The 16,489-nt window shown below is 39.8% G+C and overlaps 1 protein-coding gene across 1 annotated transcript in view; it reads right to left on the bottom strand.

Annotated features, from left to right (window-relative positions):
- Positions 1-16,489, bottom strand: part of macrod2 (mono-ADP ribosylhydrolase 2) — a 409,617-nt gene that overhangs the window by 96,291 nt on the left and 296,837 nt on the right. Inside the window, exon 7 of the mRNA XM_084948980.1 lies at positions 4,342-4,372. Coding sequence (XP_084805106.1) covers positions 4,342-4,372 — 31 coding nt within the window. The remainder of the gene's footprint in view (positions 1-4,341; positions 4,373-16,489) is intronic.

The following is a 16,489-nucleotide window of genomic DNA, read 5'->3' as shown; positions in this document are numbered from 1 at the left end:
GACAGATGAGCCAGAGGTGAAGGGTTAGCAGTAAACAGGAAGATATTTGTCCAAAGAAGAGAAGCAGCTTTGCCACATCAAGCGCCTCTGATTCTTTTGATAGCGTTATAAATACATGTGTGCAATGGCTTCTTATCCAGCAAACAGCAGAAGTAATATACATGTCCTTGCTTATAAACTGCATGCCTCATTATGGGGTTGTTGAAAAGTGCTTTTTCAGCACTGCCTAAGACCTGATCTGCACAAGGTGCAAAAGTCTAAAATGCATCTGAAAATAGTTGTTTTTTCATATGATTTTCCTTGTATGGCTAATAAGACAGACTTGTCAGGGAGAACTAGAGACAAGAGGATGCATAGGAGGAAGGACAGAAAACAAAAGGATTGCAAAAGAGAAAATGACCTCTCTAAGTCGAGGTAGTTGGACTCTTGGCACTGATCCTGTGAGACGTTGAGAGGTGTCTCCTCCGTGGAAGGAATAATCCATTTAAACCCAGGTCGCACGGCTGTGATTGATGTGCAAACAGAAGCAGCACTTAATAACCTCTATCATGCTGGGTGACCTCGTGGCCCACGGTGGGCACCAGTTTGTTTATGGGTGGTACCTACGACACACTATCGGTGCAGAAATTCTGTTGTGGCTAATGGGCCGGACTGAGGGATTGGACTGTCAGCGCAGTGTGATCTCTCATTTTTCTTTCCAAGCGTCTGAGGTACCCCCTGCACACCTCTACTACACCCAACCTCCCTGTTCTGCCATCATCTGTCAGTGGTGACTGAGTCTTCGGGAATATGGAGGCGTGAGAGAGGGTGTCAATTAGCATTAACTTTCCCTGACAAATCTGTTTGTCTCACCACAATGGCCTTGGATAACTTGTTCCTGATTCCTCTGTGTCACGATGTTTGGGGCACAGAATTTGTTTTCTTGCTCCAGTTCAAGTGCAGAAATAGGTCAAGCACGTGTACATAAGCATAGTACCTGCATGACCGTGAACGCATACTCAAAATGATGCACATTCAACAGAGACAGAAAGAGATTTTTTTTTTAGAAAAAAATCCCAGGCAAACATCGGGATCGGGGAGATGTGACTTCCACGCTAAAGAGCTTTTGTTTATATTGCTAAAATGGAAGCTGACCTTAAAGGTTATCTACAATGCACAGAAAATGTCAGAACTCCTGACAAGAGAGCAGAGGCCCTTTCAGAATATGGCAGTACTCAGGGGGCATGCAGAGGACTCGGAGAACAACAACACAGCTCTGTGCTATCTATACTGTACTTCCTTTGAAAGTCCCTCCTCTATTTGCCCTCTGCTGTGTGAAGATCTTTAGTCTTAATCAGCTGTTGTTCTGTGGAGATCTAGTTATGGAAGCGCTAAGCTGTTTATTTATTAAACAGGCTGTTTAATCCCCCCCTCCCACTCCACTGCATGCTTGGCTCTGCACAGACCATCCTTTTGATGTGAGGGGGCTCCTGGTGGTGGTATGACAGGCTCCCACTGGCAGTGCAGCACACAGTAGCACAGTGAATGGCAATAAGTGGTGCCCTCGTCAGCGGCGCGCAGCACAAACAATGACCCCCACCCCACTCTCTCCCCTGCATGTATTTGCACTACCTTTGTGCCACTACAGCTACTCTACTCCATATTTTTGCTTTTAACACAAAACACTGTATATAACCATTAGCTGATGCTCTTCACTATACTTCTTGAATTCAGCTTGTTATGTAATTTGTTACGTCACGAGAAGTCAGACACTCGTGTTTAAGCGGATAACATATATTTTGCAGGAAGAGGAAGGAGAGTGGACTAAAAAAACAAGAAGCCCCTGTGAGATGTGTGCATCGGCAGGTGGAACGAAACATAACATCGCAGAAAAGATGTGTGTGTGTGTGTGAACTGCAAAAAAGTGACAGGGGGAATTTATTCAAAATCCCAAATGGGAAGTGTTCTATCAAGAGCATAATTAAACGTCTTGTGATTTATGAGCACGCTTTACTAAAGACTGGTCTTTATTAATACACATATGCAATAGCGCGTGTCAGGATAGCTCGCCACTCGGACTATCTTTTATCTATGCTGGGCAGTTTCAGCTAGTTTAATGAGCACTGCCAAAGTTTATCAGGCTCTATAATCAGTACTTTGCGTGTGTAGTATTAGTGCAACAGCTGGCAGTTAGTTATAGTCCAGGTTTGATAAAGGCAGAGGAGTAATGGCTTTGGTTGGAGAGAAAAACAATCACAAACAGATGTAAGGTACCCAGCATGTGGGCAGAGGCTTTTTTGATGTTCCCCAGGGGCTGTGGATGAATCATTTTATTTTTGCATACTGTCTGCAGTTGGAAATCAAAACACAAAACTCAGACTAAAACTTAATTACTTTGTTTTTCATTAGACGTTTAAAAAACCAAAGAAATATGGAAAGGTAGAGGCTTCTGTGCTTTCACTAACGGACTAGGACTACATCAATAACTAACAGGTTTAATCAATAACCAAACTGTCATTTTTCATACAGAAACAGTTTCCAATCATAGTCGTGAAAATTAGCTCATCCGGTTTGATCTGTGTCTTCACATCACATGTGACATGTTTGTTCAGGACATGAAACGGCAGCACAAATCTCTGGCATGTCAACTGGAAACGAGTCAGAACCGCCTGAGCATAATCACAGCTGAATGCACCTCTCAAGCGTCTGCACAGATGATTTTCAGGGTATGTTTTACCAGCTGAATGCACTCTGTTTGCAAGTTATGGCAAATATTCTAGCACTGTAGAGACATGTGCCGCTGAAATGCACAGCAAATCACAAATAAGGTGCTCAACTGTCACTGATTATCAACATTTTATCATTTTCTTTATGAGCTGTGACCGGATAGTTGCACCGACACACATGTGCACTACAGTCCAGTCCCTAGCTTTTAATTAAATCCAGTCAGTGGCTGCTGATGCTTCTCTTACAGTTTGAGATACGGCTTCAAATGTCTGCATTTTAAATAAAAAACCAGCATCAGGTCTTAATAGCACACTCATATAGCTCAGATGTGTCTGTGCTTATCTACACCAATGATGTTGTTTAAAAAAATCCTTTTAAATTAAATTCACACAGTGACACAGCTGTGGAAGTAAGCTGCAGTAGGTTTAGTAAATTAGGTAGCTTTTATGTAGCTTTATTAGAACAACAACAGCTGCATAGGTGTATATAATAAATCTGAGCGAGGTCAACCACATGAAGAATAGTACAGAAAGCACCGGAAATATAACTCCCCGACGTAAAATGGACAAAAGACAAGTATCATCTAAAATGATCTGAATTACCGAGGAATGTGAAAGGAATTATCCACCCTTTGGTCTCATAAATTTTAATTATCTGGTTTTCTTTGCTGTTTTCAGAAGGTTTCGAGGGCTTTTGAAACTTTTGTTAGTTTTGCTTTCTGTGGAAAAGGATTCGAGTTCAATATGTCACTTTTGAATTCGCATTACACTCGGCACGTGGACATAATAAATGCTGTGTTGTATGCCTATTGAGAGCGCGAACAGTGCATGTACATATCTTGAGGAAACAGTGTTTGTAAAATTGGCAGCACCTCGTCTTGTGAAATGATCAGAGGCACTTATCGACTCTCGTGAGATCCCTGCCTAAAGAAGTATAGACCCAGAATCATTTATCAGTTGTTGCCTCGCACTGGCATTTTTTTTAAATTGGCAGAATACTGTAGGTATCTGCAATTACGAATAACTTTACAGAGCAGTTGTGGCTGCTTATGTGGAACTACATTGCTGCTAAAAGTCAGCTGCAAACAACAGAAATTAGCATGTTAATTAATCCTTACACATTTGGCACCTACTGCAAGTATTGGAGCTGTATGCAAATTCATAAACTGTACAGTGTACGGTGTGCGGTAAAAACAGGCAATTTAAATGATCAAAAGAGTCAAAGAATCAACATGTTTTCTTGCATTTAACTTTTTTTTATCTTCAAAACTCAAAAATTCTGTTCATATCAACAAGTCTGGTTTCTTTTCAGTGTGACTTTAAGTGTAATGAGCACATCAGCTCTCTGCCAGCAATGCCTTGCAGCTTATTTGGCTTGATCTCATGAGGGTGCATAAGCAGTATTCAGGCATTTTGTTCACCTTCTTCTACGCCCTGCCTTTGTGCAACATGGTTTAAGGTGAACTTGTTGGTATATTTAGTATTTATATCTAAGTAACCTCCTGCCCTATGTGCATCATTTTAAAATATTCAGCCACAAACTGGGGAATATGAGCAGCTTGTTATCATTGAGTTGCACTGAAAGAACAAAGCAAATGGATAAAAACAGAAATAAAAGAAGGGAGACTGAGCTTACCGTAGATGCCTGTGGATATACATGGGAAGGCCTGCGCAAAGAGAGAGAGAGATGGAGAAAACAATCAGCATGATCACACAAATTAAGACAAAAGTAACTCCTCTCAGTCGCTTTGAAGCCAAATGTTTAATTTTGCAGCAGAGGAATTCAAACGTCATCTACTGAAATAAAATGTTGCACGACTGCACCCATCTGCATTAAACTGTAACTATTGTCAGGCAGCTACTGTACACTTGTATGATTGCCATTTACCGCGACTGCTTCACTTGTTTATTCCCAGGAGCAGCAATTTACACTAACATTTGACGAATTCCCTGCAGTGACGATGCAGAAGTGTGTCGTAAACCATATTCCAGCTTCAATGCAAGATGCATAAATACAAATACTGAAGTGAAAAAGAACATTTTCACAGGACTCTGTGAAGTCCTGGGAAAAACTACAGTACAAAACAAGATTCAATAATTTGTTTGGGCATTGACTGGCCCATTACAATACCCTGATTCTTTTCTTTATCAGCCATTCTGTTGTTGCTGGGCTTTGGATGACACTTTGAATACTGGCCAAGCTTTAACTGTTGGATAATTATCCTCACGTGTGAAAACGTTGGTGTCCAGAGTTCATGGCTGACTCAAAGACCACAAGAGGCCAAAATCCTGTGGCTGCAGAATAAGCCCAAATCATCACGCCTCCATCACTGTGCTTGACCGTTGGTATGATGTGTTTGCGCCGATATGTTGGGTTTGATTTTGTCCAGAAATTATGTTGTGCATTATGACCAACAGCTCCACATTTTCCTTGTCATACTGCAATGCTCTTTTTAGAGAAAAGACAACCCTCCTCCTGACAACCCTGCCAAACAAACCATACTTCTTCAGCTTTTTTGTAATTGTTCTGTCATGAACTTTAATATTTAACATGCTATCTGGGGACTGTAGAGTCTTAGATGCACTGCACAGCCTGACCTTGGGATGAATCTGCTAGGACGACCAGTCCTGGGAAGATTGTGTTAACAGACACCTGAATGCTCCAGACCAGCAAACTACCAAAGCACATTGCTGCTATTTACCCACTTTATTCTTACAGAAGATTAAGGATATACTTAATTTTTCACAGAACTGCATAGATACACAGTATACCTTTTGTTAGCATCCAAATAAAAGCTTATCAAACATCCCTCTTTACACACATATTTTATGTTTTTTAAGTTCCATCTTTGACTGTTATACTAATCACTGCATTATAATGCATGTATTATATGTATACTTGATGGCCAGTATAGCTCATGATGGAACAGTGGATTTCATATCTTATTAATCATGACTATCCAAATGAGATCGACCTTGTCTGTCACTTACTTTTAGTGTCTAAGGTTTAAGTGTCTTTGATTTCAATACACAGTCTGTGACTCACAGACAAACAAACGTTATTGTGAGTAAAAATACAAACTGCCAGCAGTGACTCAGTTGTGTTAAAGTAGCAACAAGGGCATCCCAGCAGGAGGTTTTTTAGTGCATAATGATAAAGCTAAACACAAAATCCCAGTAATCGCTGCCACATTTGGATCAATAGCACAAATCAATAATATAGCAGCCACCAAACTGCAGGAAAGCACATACACCAAACAAAAGAGACATGTGGAGAATGAGAAGAAGGATAAATAGAATTATCTTCATGACCCAAAGAGCCAAAACCAACACATATTTATTTATGGACGTCTTTTCCAAAAAGATTATAAAAAGTAACCACCTTGTAATAGTTCTGGCTTTGCAGCACTTTGCAGCAGACATATTATTCAAGCATGGCTTTATAGCTGAAAAGAGTTTCATTACTCTTTACTTCTGTGAGCTAATATATTATGATACATAGGCCTTGCTATAAGCTCCCCTATTTCACATTCATCTTTTTAAGTATATTAATAAACACTAAAGAGAAAGAATTTTTTTCAAAGGTCCCATTTGTCCTCAAAACAAGCTGAATACGTGCTTTAGTTCTTGCATTCATCAAAAGGCGTGGCTACAACATTAATATAATAAGATGACAAATGAAGAAAAAAAAGGAAAATGTTTCCTCTAGCAGCTCATAAAGCTGGATGAATATAGAACAACAAAACAGCACAGAGATTAATCAAAGAATAACAGCCGTACGTCAAGTTCTCTCAGTGCCAAAACTAAGCCCAACAGTTTGCTTTTCTCACACTGACCCTGTCAAGTTGCATTTAGAAACAGGCTGTTTCTATTAGCTGTGCCAAGATCGCTTCGTTTTAGAAATGAAAACACGATTAATAGATCTGAAAGAGAACGAACCATACATGTCTCCTCATAGAGCGATTATACAAATGCATTAATCAACGCATTAATCTTTGAGCCGTTTCAACGTATAGCATTAAGAAAGCAAATAATTAATTACAAGGACAAAAAAGATATTCAAACTTTTTTTTTGTTACTTTAAAGCATCACAACCTGTGACTCTAGCTTTGAAATGCAATGGTCTGTTTTTCCTTGGTTTAGGTAAAGAGGAAAGACTCTGTTTGCATTCTTATTTACCAGTTTTCAGGTTCCGCCTGTCAAGGTAAATCTTTCTTCTGTGGGCTGATTTAAATCTTTTACTGATGCTTTGACCTTTCCAGATGACTGTCTGGGTCTGACACAAACCACAGATGATGAAGCGTGGAAAAGCATGGCCGTTTTTAGCCCTGTGCCAGGCTCAGACCGTGGCACGCGCAGAGGCATACTGAGATTAAAAGTGCAAAACTGTCACATATATCCTAACACAACAAACAATATTTCAAAGAATTACTGCGTGCAAATAGGATTACTTATAATAGACTGACTCATTAGAGGCACGGAAAATCAGAGTATCTCAATTATAAAAATTGATGACACTTTTACATATAGGCAATAGTCTATTGAAGCTGGAATCTAAATTACCCCAGCAGAAGAAAACGATATGAAGGACTATCATAATAAGGAAAGTTACTTCCTGTCAGTCAGCCAAGGTGATCCTGAGCCAGAAGCCTCGTTATCCTCTCTCAGCTTAAAGGCCAAAGTGTCAGTCACCTGACGTTGAACTTCTGCTCTGATTGCACCTTTAACATATAACAGGCTGTGGGAGTGACGGCCTATCAGCGTAATCAATTAAAATCCTTTTTATTAGTTCCTTGGCTGATCCATTAAAGGACTATTGATCACGCTGGTGTGAAATTGCACCAGGTAATCACTTAATGGGATGCTGTCAAAATGTGACACCTCTGTGACACATTCATTTACTTGTTTGAAGGGCATTTGATTGCAAGAGGGAAAAGTAGTACACAGTAATGTGGAAAGGTTTTATGCACTTTACGAGGGTTAGATTCATATTCATCACTCAGCAACGTCAGGGAGTTGCCTAATCGGTCCAAAAATCAATCAGTAGCTCGACAATGACCCCAAGCATGCAGCCGGAGAGTTTTCTCAGATTCTCAAGGATCTCGAGGATGACATGGAGAGACAAACATACAAAATATCTGCCAAATATTGTACCTCGAAACACTGCAGCCAGTGCCCAGAAAAGAATTAGAGCTGTTTCCAAGGTAAAGCAAACACTTAAACTACTAAATGTCTGTTACCTGACTTTGCAAAACAATGACACAAACTATTTATCGTAAAATGAGCTCAATTTTTAACCTAATATATAGGGAAACAATGGAAGAACTAGTATACAGATTTAATCTGCTTTAGTAACATATTCAGTCAAATTAATGCAGAGTGATGATTATGGCGAGAACCTTAGATGAAAATGAAATGCTACAACGTGTCTGTGAAGGTTCTCAGTCATCCAGGTCATCGTAGTCTAAGGAGCGTCTGGACTTCTTTAGGTTTCTTGAAGACGTTTCACTTCTCATCTGAGAAGCTTCTTCAGTTCTAAGAGCAGCTGGTGGAGAGTCCCAGATTTTAAGCCCTATGGGAGTGTCCCCAAGAGGGTCATGGACCCCCTATTGATCCTCTACTTAATCACACAAGCCAAGGTGTGAAAACGAGTGTGGGTCACAATCAGCCAAGGTTTCAGCTCACTGTGAAACCTAGCCCCACCCTATCATGTGATTTACTGAGGTCAAATGGCCCAGGATGTGAGTGGGTGTTAAGGCATTTGGGAAGGGATCTCAAAACTGGATTATAGATGGCAGACACTTGGTGTCGTAAGCCACCATCCCTGTTCAAAGACGGTCGTTCACAGTGAACATAGATGGCTTCTTTCACCCCTCTTTCAAACCATCTGTCCTCTCTGTTCAAAATGTGAACATTGGCATTCTCGAAAAAGTGACTTCTAGTTTGAATGTTACAACATTCAAACTTCATTAAGGTTTCATTTTTAAGCACCCCTCTGAAGGACACAGAGAAATGGTTCTGCAAAATGAAGGGCTTGTCTTTTTACAACTGCATTACATTGGCAATGACACGAAGAGCTCCTGACATGAGCTGCTGCTCATGTTCTTGATCAAACTTAATTTAGGTTGTGATGAATTTTCAACCACCAAGCAGATGCAGTTGATACAAGCCACCTTATTTCATAAGGTGATAATTTAATTAATGTTTTTAGATCGTAATATACATTAATTTAAGAAGGCAATGCATTTCAAAACCAGGTGACAGAGGATGCTAAGAGGAGTGACCAGCAGTTGAAGTACTTTGACAGAAATTTCAAGCAACAATTTTCTGTAAAATGAATTAAATGCAAATCTGTCATTTGTCAACACAAACAAACAAACAAACAAACAAACAAACAAACAAACAAACAAACAAACAAACAAACAAACAAACAAACAAACAAACAAACAAAAACCTGAACATTTAAATCAATGACAAAACAGATTTCATTATATCCGTATTCTACTCATTCTGTGAATTAGTCATTTTGAACATGTTACAATGTTAAAGAGTGCTTTACCATAAACACTCAAATTTAGAGAGCACAGGACAACCTGGTGATCAAGCAAAATACCTTAAATAGCCATCAGCATCACGTCCATAAAAATTCATCCAGTTACACTAAATTGATCGCTCTTTGCTACTGTAGTGCAATTTTTGCAGTGAGACAGATGATAATGCAGTCTGACATTTACAACTATTATTTTAATTGTGGAATCTAGAAAAGTACAGTGAATACAAGGTTCTTGATATTTTAAATGGTAGCTTTACCATGCCTGTGCAGTTTTGAATTGAAAATATTTCGGAGAACGGTAGAAGAGACAAGGAAGAGCACGCTGAGCAGCAGGAAACACTAAGCGTACATATGAAGGTGCAACAGCGGGAACCGAGTTACATAAAGAGAAAGGTCGATACTGTGATGATGTCATTGTTAATGCACATTATAAGACTTTGTCAGCAAAAATCATGCTGAAGCTCAATCTACTTTATATGGATCTATCAGGCAGTAAGCATGCAGTGTAATATTTAAAACCAGTTTACTTTTATTTTTCACTAACCAAAAGTATTTCATAGATTTTATATAAACTCTTTAAGAACAACCTCAAAATGCTTCTGCACATAATACTCTATAGTATCACATAGAAAAGAAATGACGAGCGGAATTTAAGCCAAAATCACACTAAATGCAACAAAGTTGCTACAGTAGTTTTCGGAGGCAAACCAGAGAGTGCAGCAATGTAAGAATAGTAAAGCATAACCCACTTCTCATCTTCTTTCCCCATCAACCCTGGGCCACCATTGACGACATTTTTGCATACATACTTTTATATCTGCTTACACTGAATAAGGTCTAATGTTAATTAAGGCCGTCAGCACTATATTTGCAGTCATGACCTATGATTTGTTGTTTAGGTTATTATTTCTATCTCTGGCTGCTCATTAGAAATGAGTCAGCGTGTACGCCTGCACCCTGGTATGGGGCTATAGCTGACATGTAGGCTTGTTGCTGATTTTCTTTGCTCAGAGTGTTCAGAAATTGGTCACCAGGGAAATTACTCTGTTGCCAGGGCTCCTCCCTAATCTATCACATCACTTTAAAGTGGAGCACCTTTCCTCTCAGTATTTCTACACACTTATTTGGTTCAAAATGCATTAGATACAGCACAGAATGAATAAAGTGTGCAATGTTTTCAAGGAAAAAATAATTTATTTGGACCTTTGGTGTTACGTATAACTCAAACGCACTGACAAATATCTGCATGTTTACAGAGACTGCATTTTCATTTTAAAACTGACACAACAAAGCTTATTAATGCATGATTTATTGAGTGCATATTGTGACTAGAGTTTACCAAATATAGCGCTCATAAAACTTAGTCACTGTTACCGCTAAGTTTGATGGCCTGCAGCTTTTTATCATTTGTTAAACAGCAGGAAATGGCACAATAAAGATAGTTCAACCTGTGGCAAAATGCTGTTGCGTTGCTGTACCTGCTGCAGGCACTTCACAGTAGCCACGAGCAGACAGGTTAATGGAGAGAAAAGCATGCATGGGCACAGTGACCGCAGGATTCTGCCGGGGGAGCACCTCGTCTCGGCTGGCTGAGTAAATAGCACTGGACCCGGGGTGCTGCCCCAGTAGGTAGGAGCCTCCTAGCCTGTTTGCAGATGGAAGGTATGCTTATAAATCACAGCAGCATGGGGAGATCTTGCGCAAATGTGACCACAAGTATGTTATTATTCACCAGTGATGCCACAGTGTGGGCTTACATCAGGGCATCAAAAACAGGAATCCAACAGAATCCTCTTTGTTGACTGCTGTAATTCTTTAAGCATGTAGGTCATTTCTGGTTTTTCAGTTTCACGAATTGGCTACCTGCTGCTGCAGAAAGGAACATGCCACAGTTACAGATCAGGATATTTAAATATGACACATTAACACCCTTTTATTCTGCATAATACCACAGTCAATACTCTGTGTCATTATGCTAAATGGAGGATGGAGAAATGCAGAGGCTAGGAAACCTGGCACCTAATGGCCCGAGTCCCACCTCAGTTTTCATATGTGCCAAGATCAAATACAACTATTATCACAATTACATCTGTCCATTAAGGTCTCAGCATCATTGGCTGTGTAGGGAATTACTCGCGAGCCAGGATGGATCTTTGCTACTCAAGGGATGATTTCACTTCCCAGGTAGAGTGCACAGACAGTGCACAGAGTTTCAGGAACGGCACGCTCGCTTTTAGGTGCCACTGATGGAAAGCACGTGTGCAAAATCCAGCTGTAAGGGTGGGGATAATGAAACTCGGAACATAAAATGACCGTTTTATGTTCCTGCTGTGTGGACATTTGACGTGTTTGCGTGATCACAAATTGTTGTCTGCAAAGAAATGCCATGAATCAGCCTTCAGGTAGAGCATTCGTATTGTTACAAACAGAACAGAACATCTCTTTCCTCCTTGAAGGTCCTGCCAGCAATAAATACAAAATTGTGCTGCCACAAAGCATTTTCTATCCTTAAGAAATAGTAGGTAACATTTAACAAAAACAGAAATGAAAATATAGACCTTTAGAAGAGTAGTGATCACAATGTTTTTTCTTCAAATCCAGATCATCTATTTTTTTGTGCAAATGTGAGTCCAAAGGAGCAGAGAATCAAAAAGTGGAATCACTGACAGCGGCTATCATTTTAAAGTATACTTCAAGTATACTTCAGTACCCTGAATATTTGCATTTTACTATTGAATCCCCAGCCTATATGGATATAATTATATTACAAAAATAATATACTATAATATATACAAAAGTACATTCTTTATTTTCAGTTCAACAGAATGACTCATCCTCATCACATCCCTTCTCACTGTTACTATAAAAGAAATCTGTAGCTTATTTGCTCAAGCCGTGTTTACTCCAGACATGAGGAAAAGTGGGCTTAGAAAGTTTACAAGTGAGCCCTTAAGCACTTGCTAATGGTACAGCGGGACAATCCCGAGTCCTCGCTGACTTAACTAAACACAGATTCGGAAGTAAACAACGGCACACTTTGGGATTGGATCAATGGTAGATAGTAGCTGGACATAATTAACTTTCTTTGGATATAATGGAGCTCAGGCTGCTCTATGATTACCTTCACTGCGCTCACTTCCACAGGACTGATCCCATCTGCACGTGCAAAGGATGCAGTGTTACAGGGGAAGAAAGGCAAGCTGCAGCGTGTCTTTCAGCCAAACAATGACAGTGCTGAGATGGCCGGGGAGAAAAAAGGTGTAAATGCTTCAGCCTTTGGACGGTGCAGAGCGAGGCAAATACACAGAGATGCCGAACTGATGGCTTCTTGATTCATTGATCCATGACCAGCTTGTATGGTTGATCGAGCACAGTTTACCCTGAAGCCTACAGTGCAAAGGTACACAAAGAAGGTGTTTTTTAATACAATTTGATCATGCACTAATAACTATAAAACAACTTTAAAACATTTACAGCTACACTCTATAAGTTGACACGCTTCAAAGATTAAAAATATACATATTGTATTCTGAACCAGTGCAGCGAAAATACAGCAGGAAACCGTTCTCTTTTATTTCTCGTTTCATAGTGAGTTTTCACAGGAAAAATTGTCAACTCGTGACAATGATCCCGTCAGTGTCAAGTGGGAACATGATGTGAATCTGAGCTGAAGGTGCATGCAATCAGACGTCGGCTTATATTTATGTATGAGGCCTCCTGCTCAGGATTAGCTGAAATTATATCACTGGCCACTGAGCAACAGAGAGGCAAAAACAAAGGGAAGAAATTCACATCTGTGAGAAAAACTGACCTGTACATGACCCGCACACGGCTGACAGAATTCAAATGAGTGTAGGTGAGAACCATGTCAAGTAAACTCAAAAGAAAAATGCATTCCTGCTGCTCCACTGTACCTCCTCTGTACAGCTGCAGGCAGACTTCTTCTTGGATATATTCAGTTTTTTAAAGTCATATGATATTGATTAAATTATCATGCTTGTGGTGGGTGAAATCAAGACTGCTGTGAAAAGCTGAGAAAGTCAGACTCGGACTCGGATTGACAGCCGGAGAATAGAGCTGTGGCTTCGTTCTTCATAGAGCAGTAAATTCATAAATAGCAGCTTGTGGTATTACACTAGTTTACAGTCAAAATGCATTTGAAATGACTGTATGTCAAGCATACAATAATCTGGCTTGAATGTTAAGAAAGGGGTGGGCAGGCAGACTAATCTCAAGCAATTCTTGACTGACTGTAAAGGATGCCCATTCACACCCAGTTAGTCTAGCCAGTACCAGTCGCTCAAGCCAGTAAACACAGAAACCAACATGAGCATCTGAAACACTCACTAACCCATCAATTGCTCATTTACACAGCTTAATGACTGCCTACGAAGACAAATACTCGGAACAAATTGTTCCGCAAGACATAAAGTAAACAAAAAGTCCTACAAAAAGAAAACGCCTCCGCTTGGTTTAGCCCAGTGACCTCATGACATCACCAAGTCCACAGAAGTCAGGAAATGGCAGGTAGGCTCCTTTCCTAACCTTTGACCTGAGTATGAGTAACAGGAAGTAAGAACAAAGGAACAAACAGTATTTAAGTTTGAAGCATAATAAAAGAAACGTTGACAACATATGGCTGCACATTTGTTTTAACCTGCTGAACTGCTTTCATGCAAAAAAATGCTAACACAAACAAACCGGGGATGGTAAGTGAAGTGGTGTTATCTTAGCAATGGCAAATCAGAACATGTGTGCAAAAAGCAATATGCTGTGATGTGTAAAATTAACATGCACAAAGCAAGCAGTGAGTATGAAAGTGCTCACCCACTCGTCACATCAAGACTTACTAATTTTGGGTTACTGAACTGAAATTGATGGTTGGCTGTAGTTTGTATGTTATGCTGCTAGGTCAGTCCTGATGCCAAACGTTCTTCATTGACACTACAAATGACTAAAACACATTTTGAGCCCAGAATATTGGCAAGAAAAGCCCGAATGGGGGCAGGTGCTAATTTTCGAAGCGCCACTCTTCCTAAACTATTCATCCAATTTTGATTGCATCATCGAAAAAGCAGCTTGTATAAAAAGCGGTTGTCAAATTTCTTCTTTTACTTGGATGGATGTAGAGAAGGAAGCCATGCAGAGAGTTGGTGTGACAAAAGAGGATCTTAGGGATGGGATGAGATGGAAGTAGATAATCCGCTGTGGCGACCCCCTAAAGAGAGCAGCCGAAAGAAGAACGTGCTGCTGAATGTACCGTCAATCACATTCAGCAGAACTTGCACAAGTAAATGCATGAACTGTTCACACTTACTCTATGGGTACCCCATGCAGACTGGAGGAGCCAGCGATTGAACCACCAAACTTCTGATTAGTAGAAGACCTGCGCTACCTGCTCTTCCTGATCTTGCAGCCACCTCAAGTGATGACACAAACAGATCTACTTTCTTGACATCCTACCTAACACAACAGCTTGATCTGACCTGGCAGTCTGGGCTCTAAATAAAGTCTGTGCAATGTTTGTGCTGGAATAACCTTACTACGCTTTCTAATATTTCAGAATACGTATTCTCTAGCTAAATAGACTATTTCAGATTTTTATGATGTTACATAATGAAGAAAGCTCGGATGAAGCGATCCGAAACAGATGAGAAGGTTACAATTTAGGATTAAAACAAACTGAAACAGCGTCCATAAAATGTAAAAAGTTAAATATCTTAAAATGCCCAATAAGCTATTTTAATTATCATACTTGGAATCAGCTCATAAATATTTTAACTTCAAAGCAGATAACATCTGAAAAACTGTTAACCAATGTTATTTACTGGAAAGCTAACACTTAGACTGTTGTTAGAGGCAGAGCAGAGCACATTTTAAAGCAAAAACTTGTATTTTGTATCTGTCTGGTTGTCCTGTACGAACAATCAATCAAACACTGCATAAATAGTGGAAATTAACATACACCAGTTTAGTTCTACTACTAGAAATAATGCTGCAAAAGCAAATACTGCCCCAAATTTACACTGTGGGCCACTAGGGTATCAAAAATCTTTCATTTTAACATGCAGCTTCTGTTTGAATGCAGGTTTTTATTTGACAATTTATAGTATCTAACATCCGCTTCCTTTAAAGCCTTGAACTTTGCTTTGATTACAATCTTTAGCCTGACATAATTATGATGATCTTATGAAATTTTTATTGTATTTAGCACAAGAGGCATGACATTATAAACCAAAGAGGCATTTTGATTGAATCCTGAGATTGGAGGAAAGAAAGTGATAAATAGAGGAAAATGTATTTGTGGTAATTTTGAGCATCATGTTTGATTTGAATATTTGAGCCTCAGCGCCGAGCAGAGTATAAGACATCATTCAAAATGCCTCGGGGCCTTTAAAGCCTGTGAATATTTCAGCGAGAGCTTAAGATATGTAGAGCATGCGTGCGTGGTGTTTAGCATTAGGAGTCATTTGCATTTTGGTGGGTTAAATTACAGGTGGTCATAAAGAAAGTGATCAAAGACATGAATAGGAGGATTCTGTCTGAATCTATCAAGCTGCTGTTTCATGGGGTATCTCAAAGAGAGAGAGCCTCTGAAATACTGAAGATAAAACGGCGCTAAAGGAACAAGCCAAGCCATATATCCTATGAAAGGTAAAACCGGAGCATACATGGATTTTCAAATATCCATACCCCGTGTCAAACTGTCTCAGTTGAGATTAGCAGCATATGGAGCTAGAAGGTTAGTATTATCAGTAATCCTAAAATATAGCTCGTGATTTGTACCATAAGAACAGATGATTCCCAAGTGGCTGATCTAAACGAACAGTAAAACAATCAGTGAGCATTTTTCAAGAGACACTAATTTCCATTCACAAATCAACTTCAATAGCACATTTAATCAGGGAAAGGAAGGGGAGGGAGGGTGCTGGTTATGGAGAGTGAAAGCCAGCCTATGGTACCCTTCCAATGTAAGGCTACTAATTAAACATTTTTCCTTTCAAGCCGCCCTTCAACATTTCAAAAGCACCATATCAAAGTGGCTTCAAAGTCAAAATCCCACTCTGAATTTTGAGTTCACAGAACGGCACGAATATGAAGACTGTATGCCCCCTGTCTTTGTGGCAGGACCAATGTGAAACTAAAATCACGTCAGCTGCAGCATGCATACTAATGGCCCGGTCACACTCAGGCTGTGTCCAGTTACAAGAGCCCCAAACCCACCCAAGTG

The sequence above is a fragment of the Perissodus microlepis genome, chromosome 13 (assembly GCF_051167445.1).
Source record: "Perissodus microlepis isolate ML-2025 ecotype Zambia chromosome 13, ASM5116744v1, whole genome shotgun sequence".
Taxonomy (NCBI): domain Eukaryota; kingdom Metazoa; phylum Chordata; class Actinopteri; order Cichliformes; family Cichlidae; genus Perissodus; species Perissodus microlepis.
The sequence above is the reverse complement of the archived record's forward strand: the minus strand, read 5'-3'. Positions and strand labels throughout refer to the sequence as shown.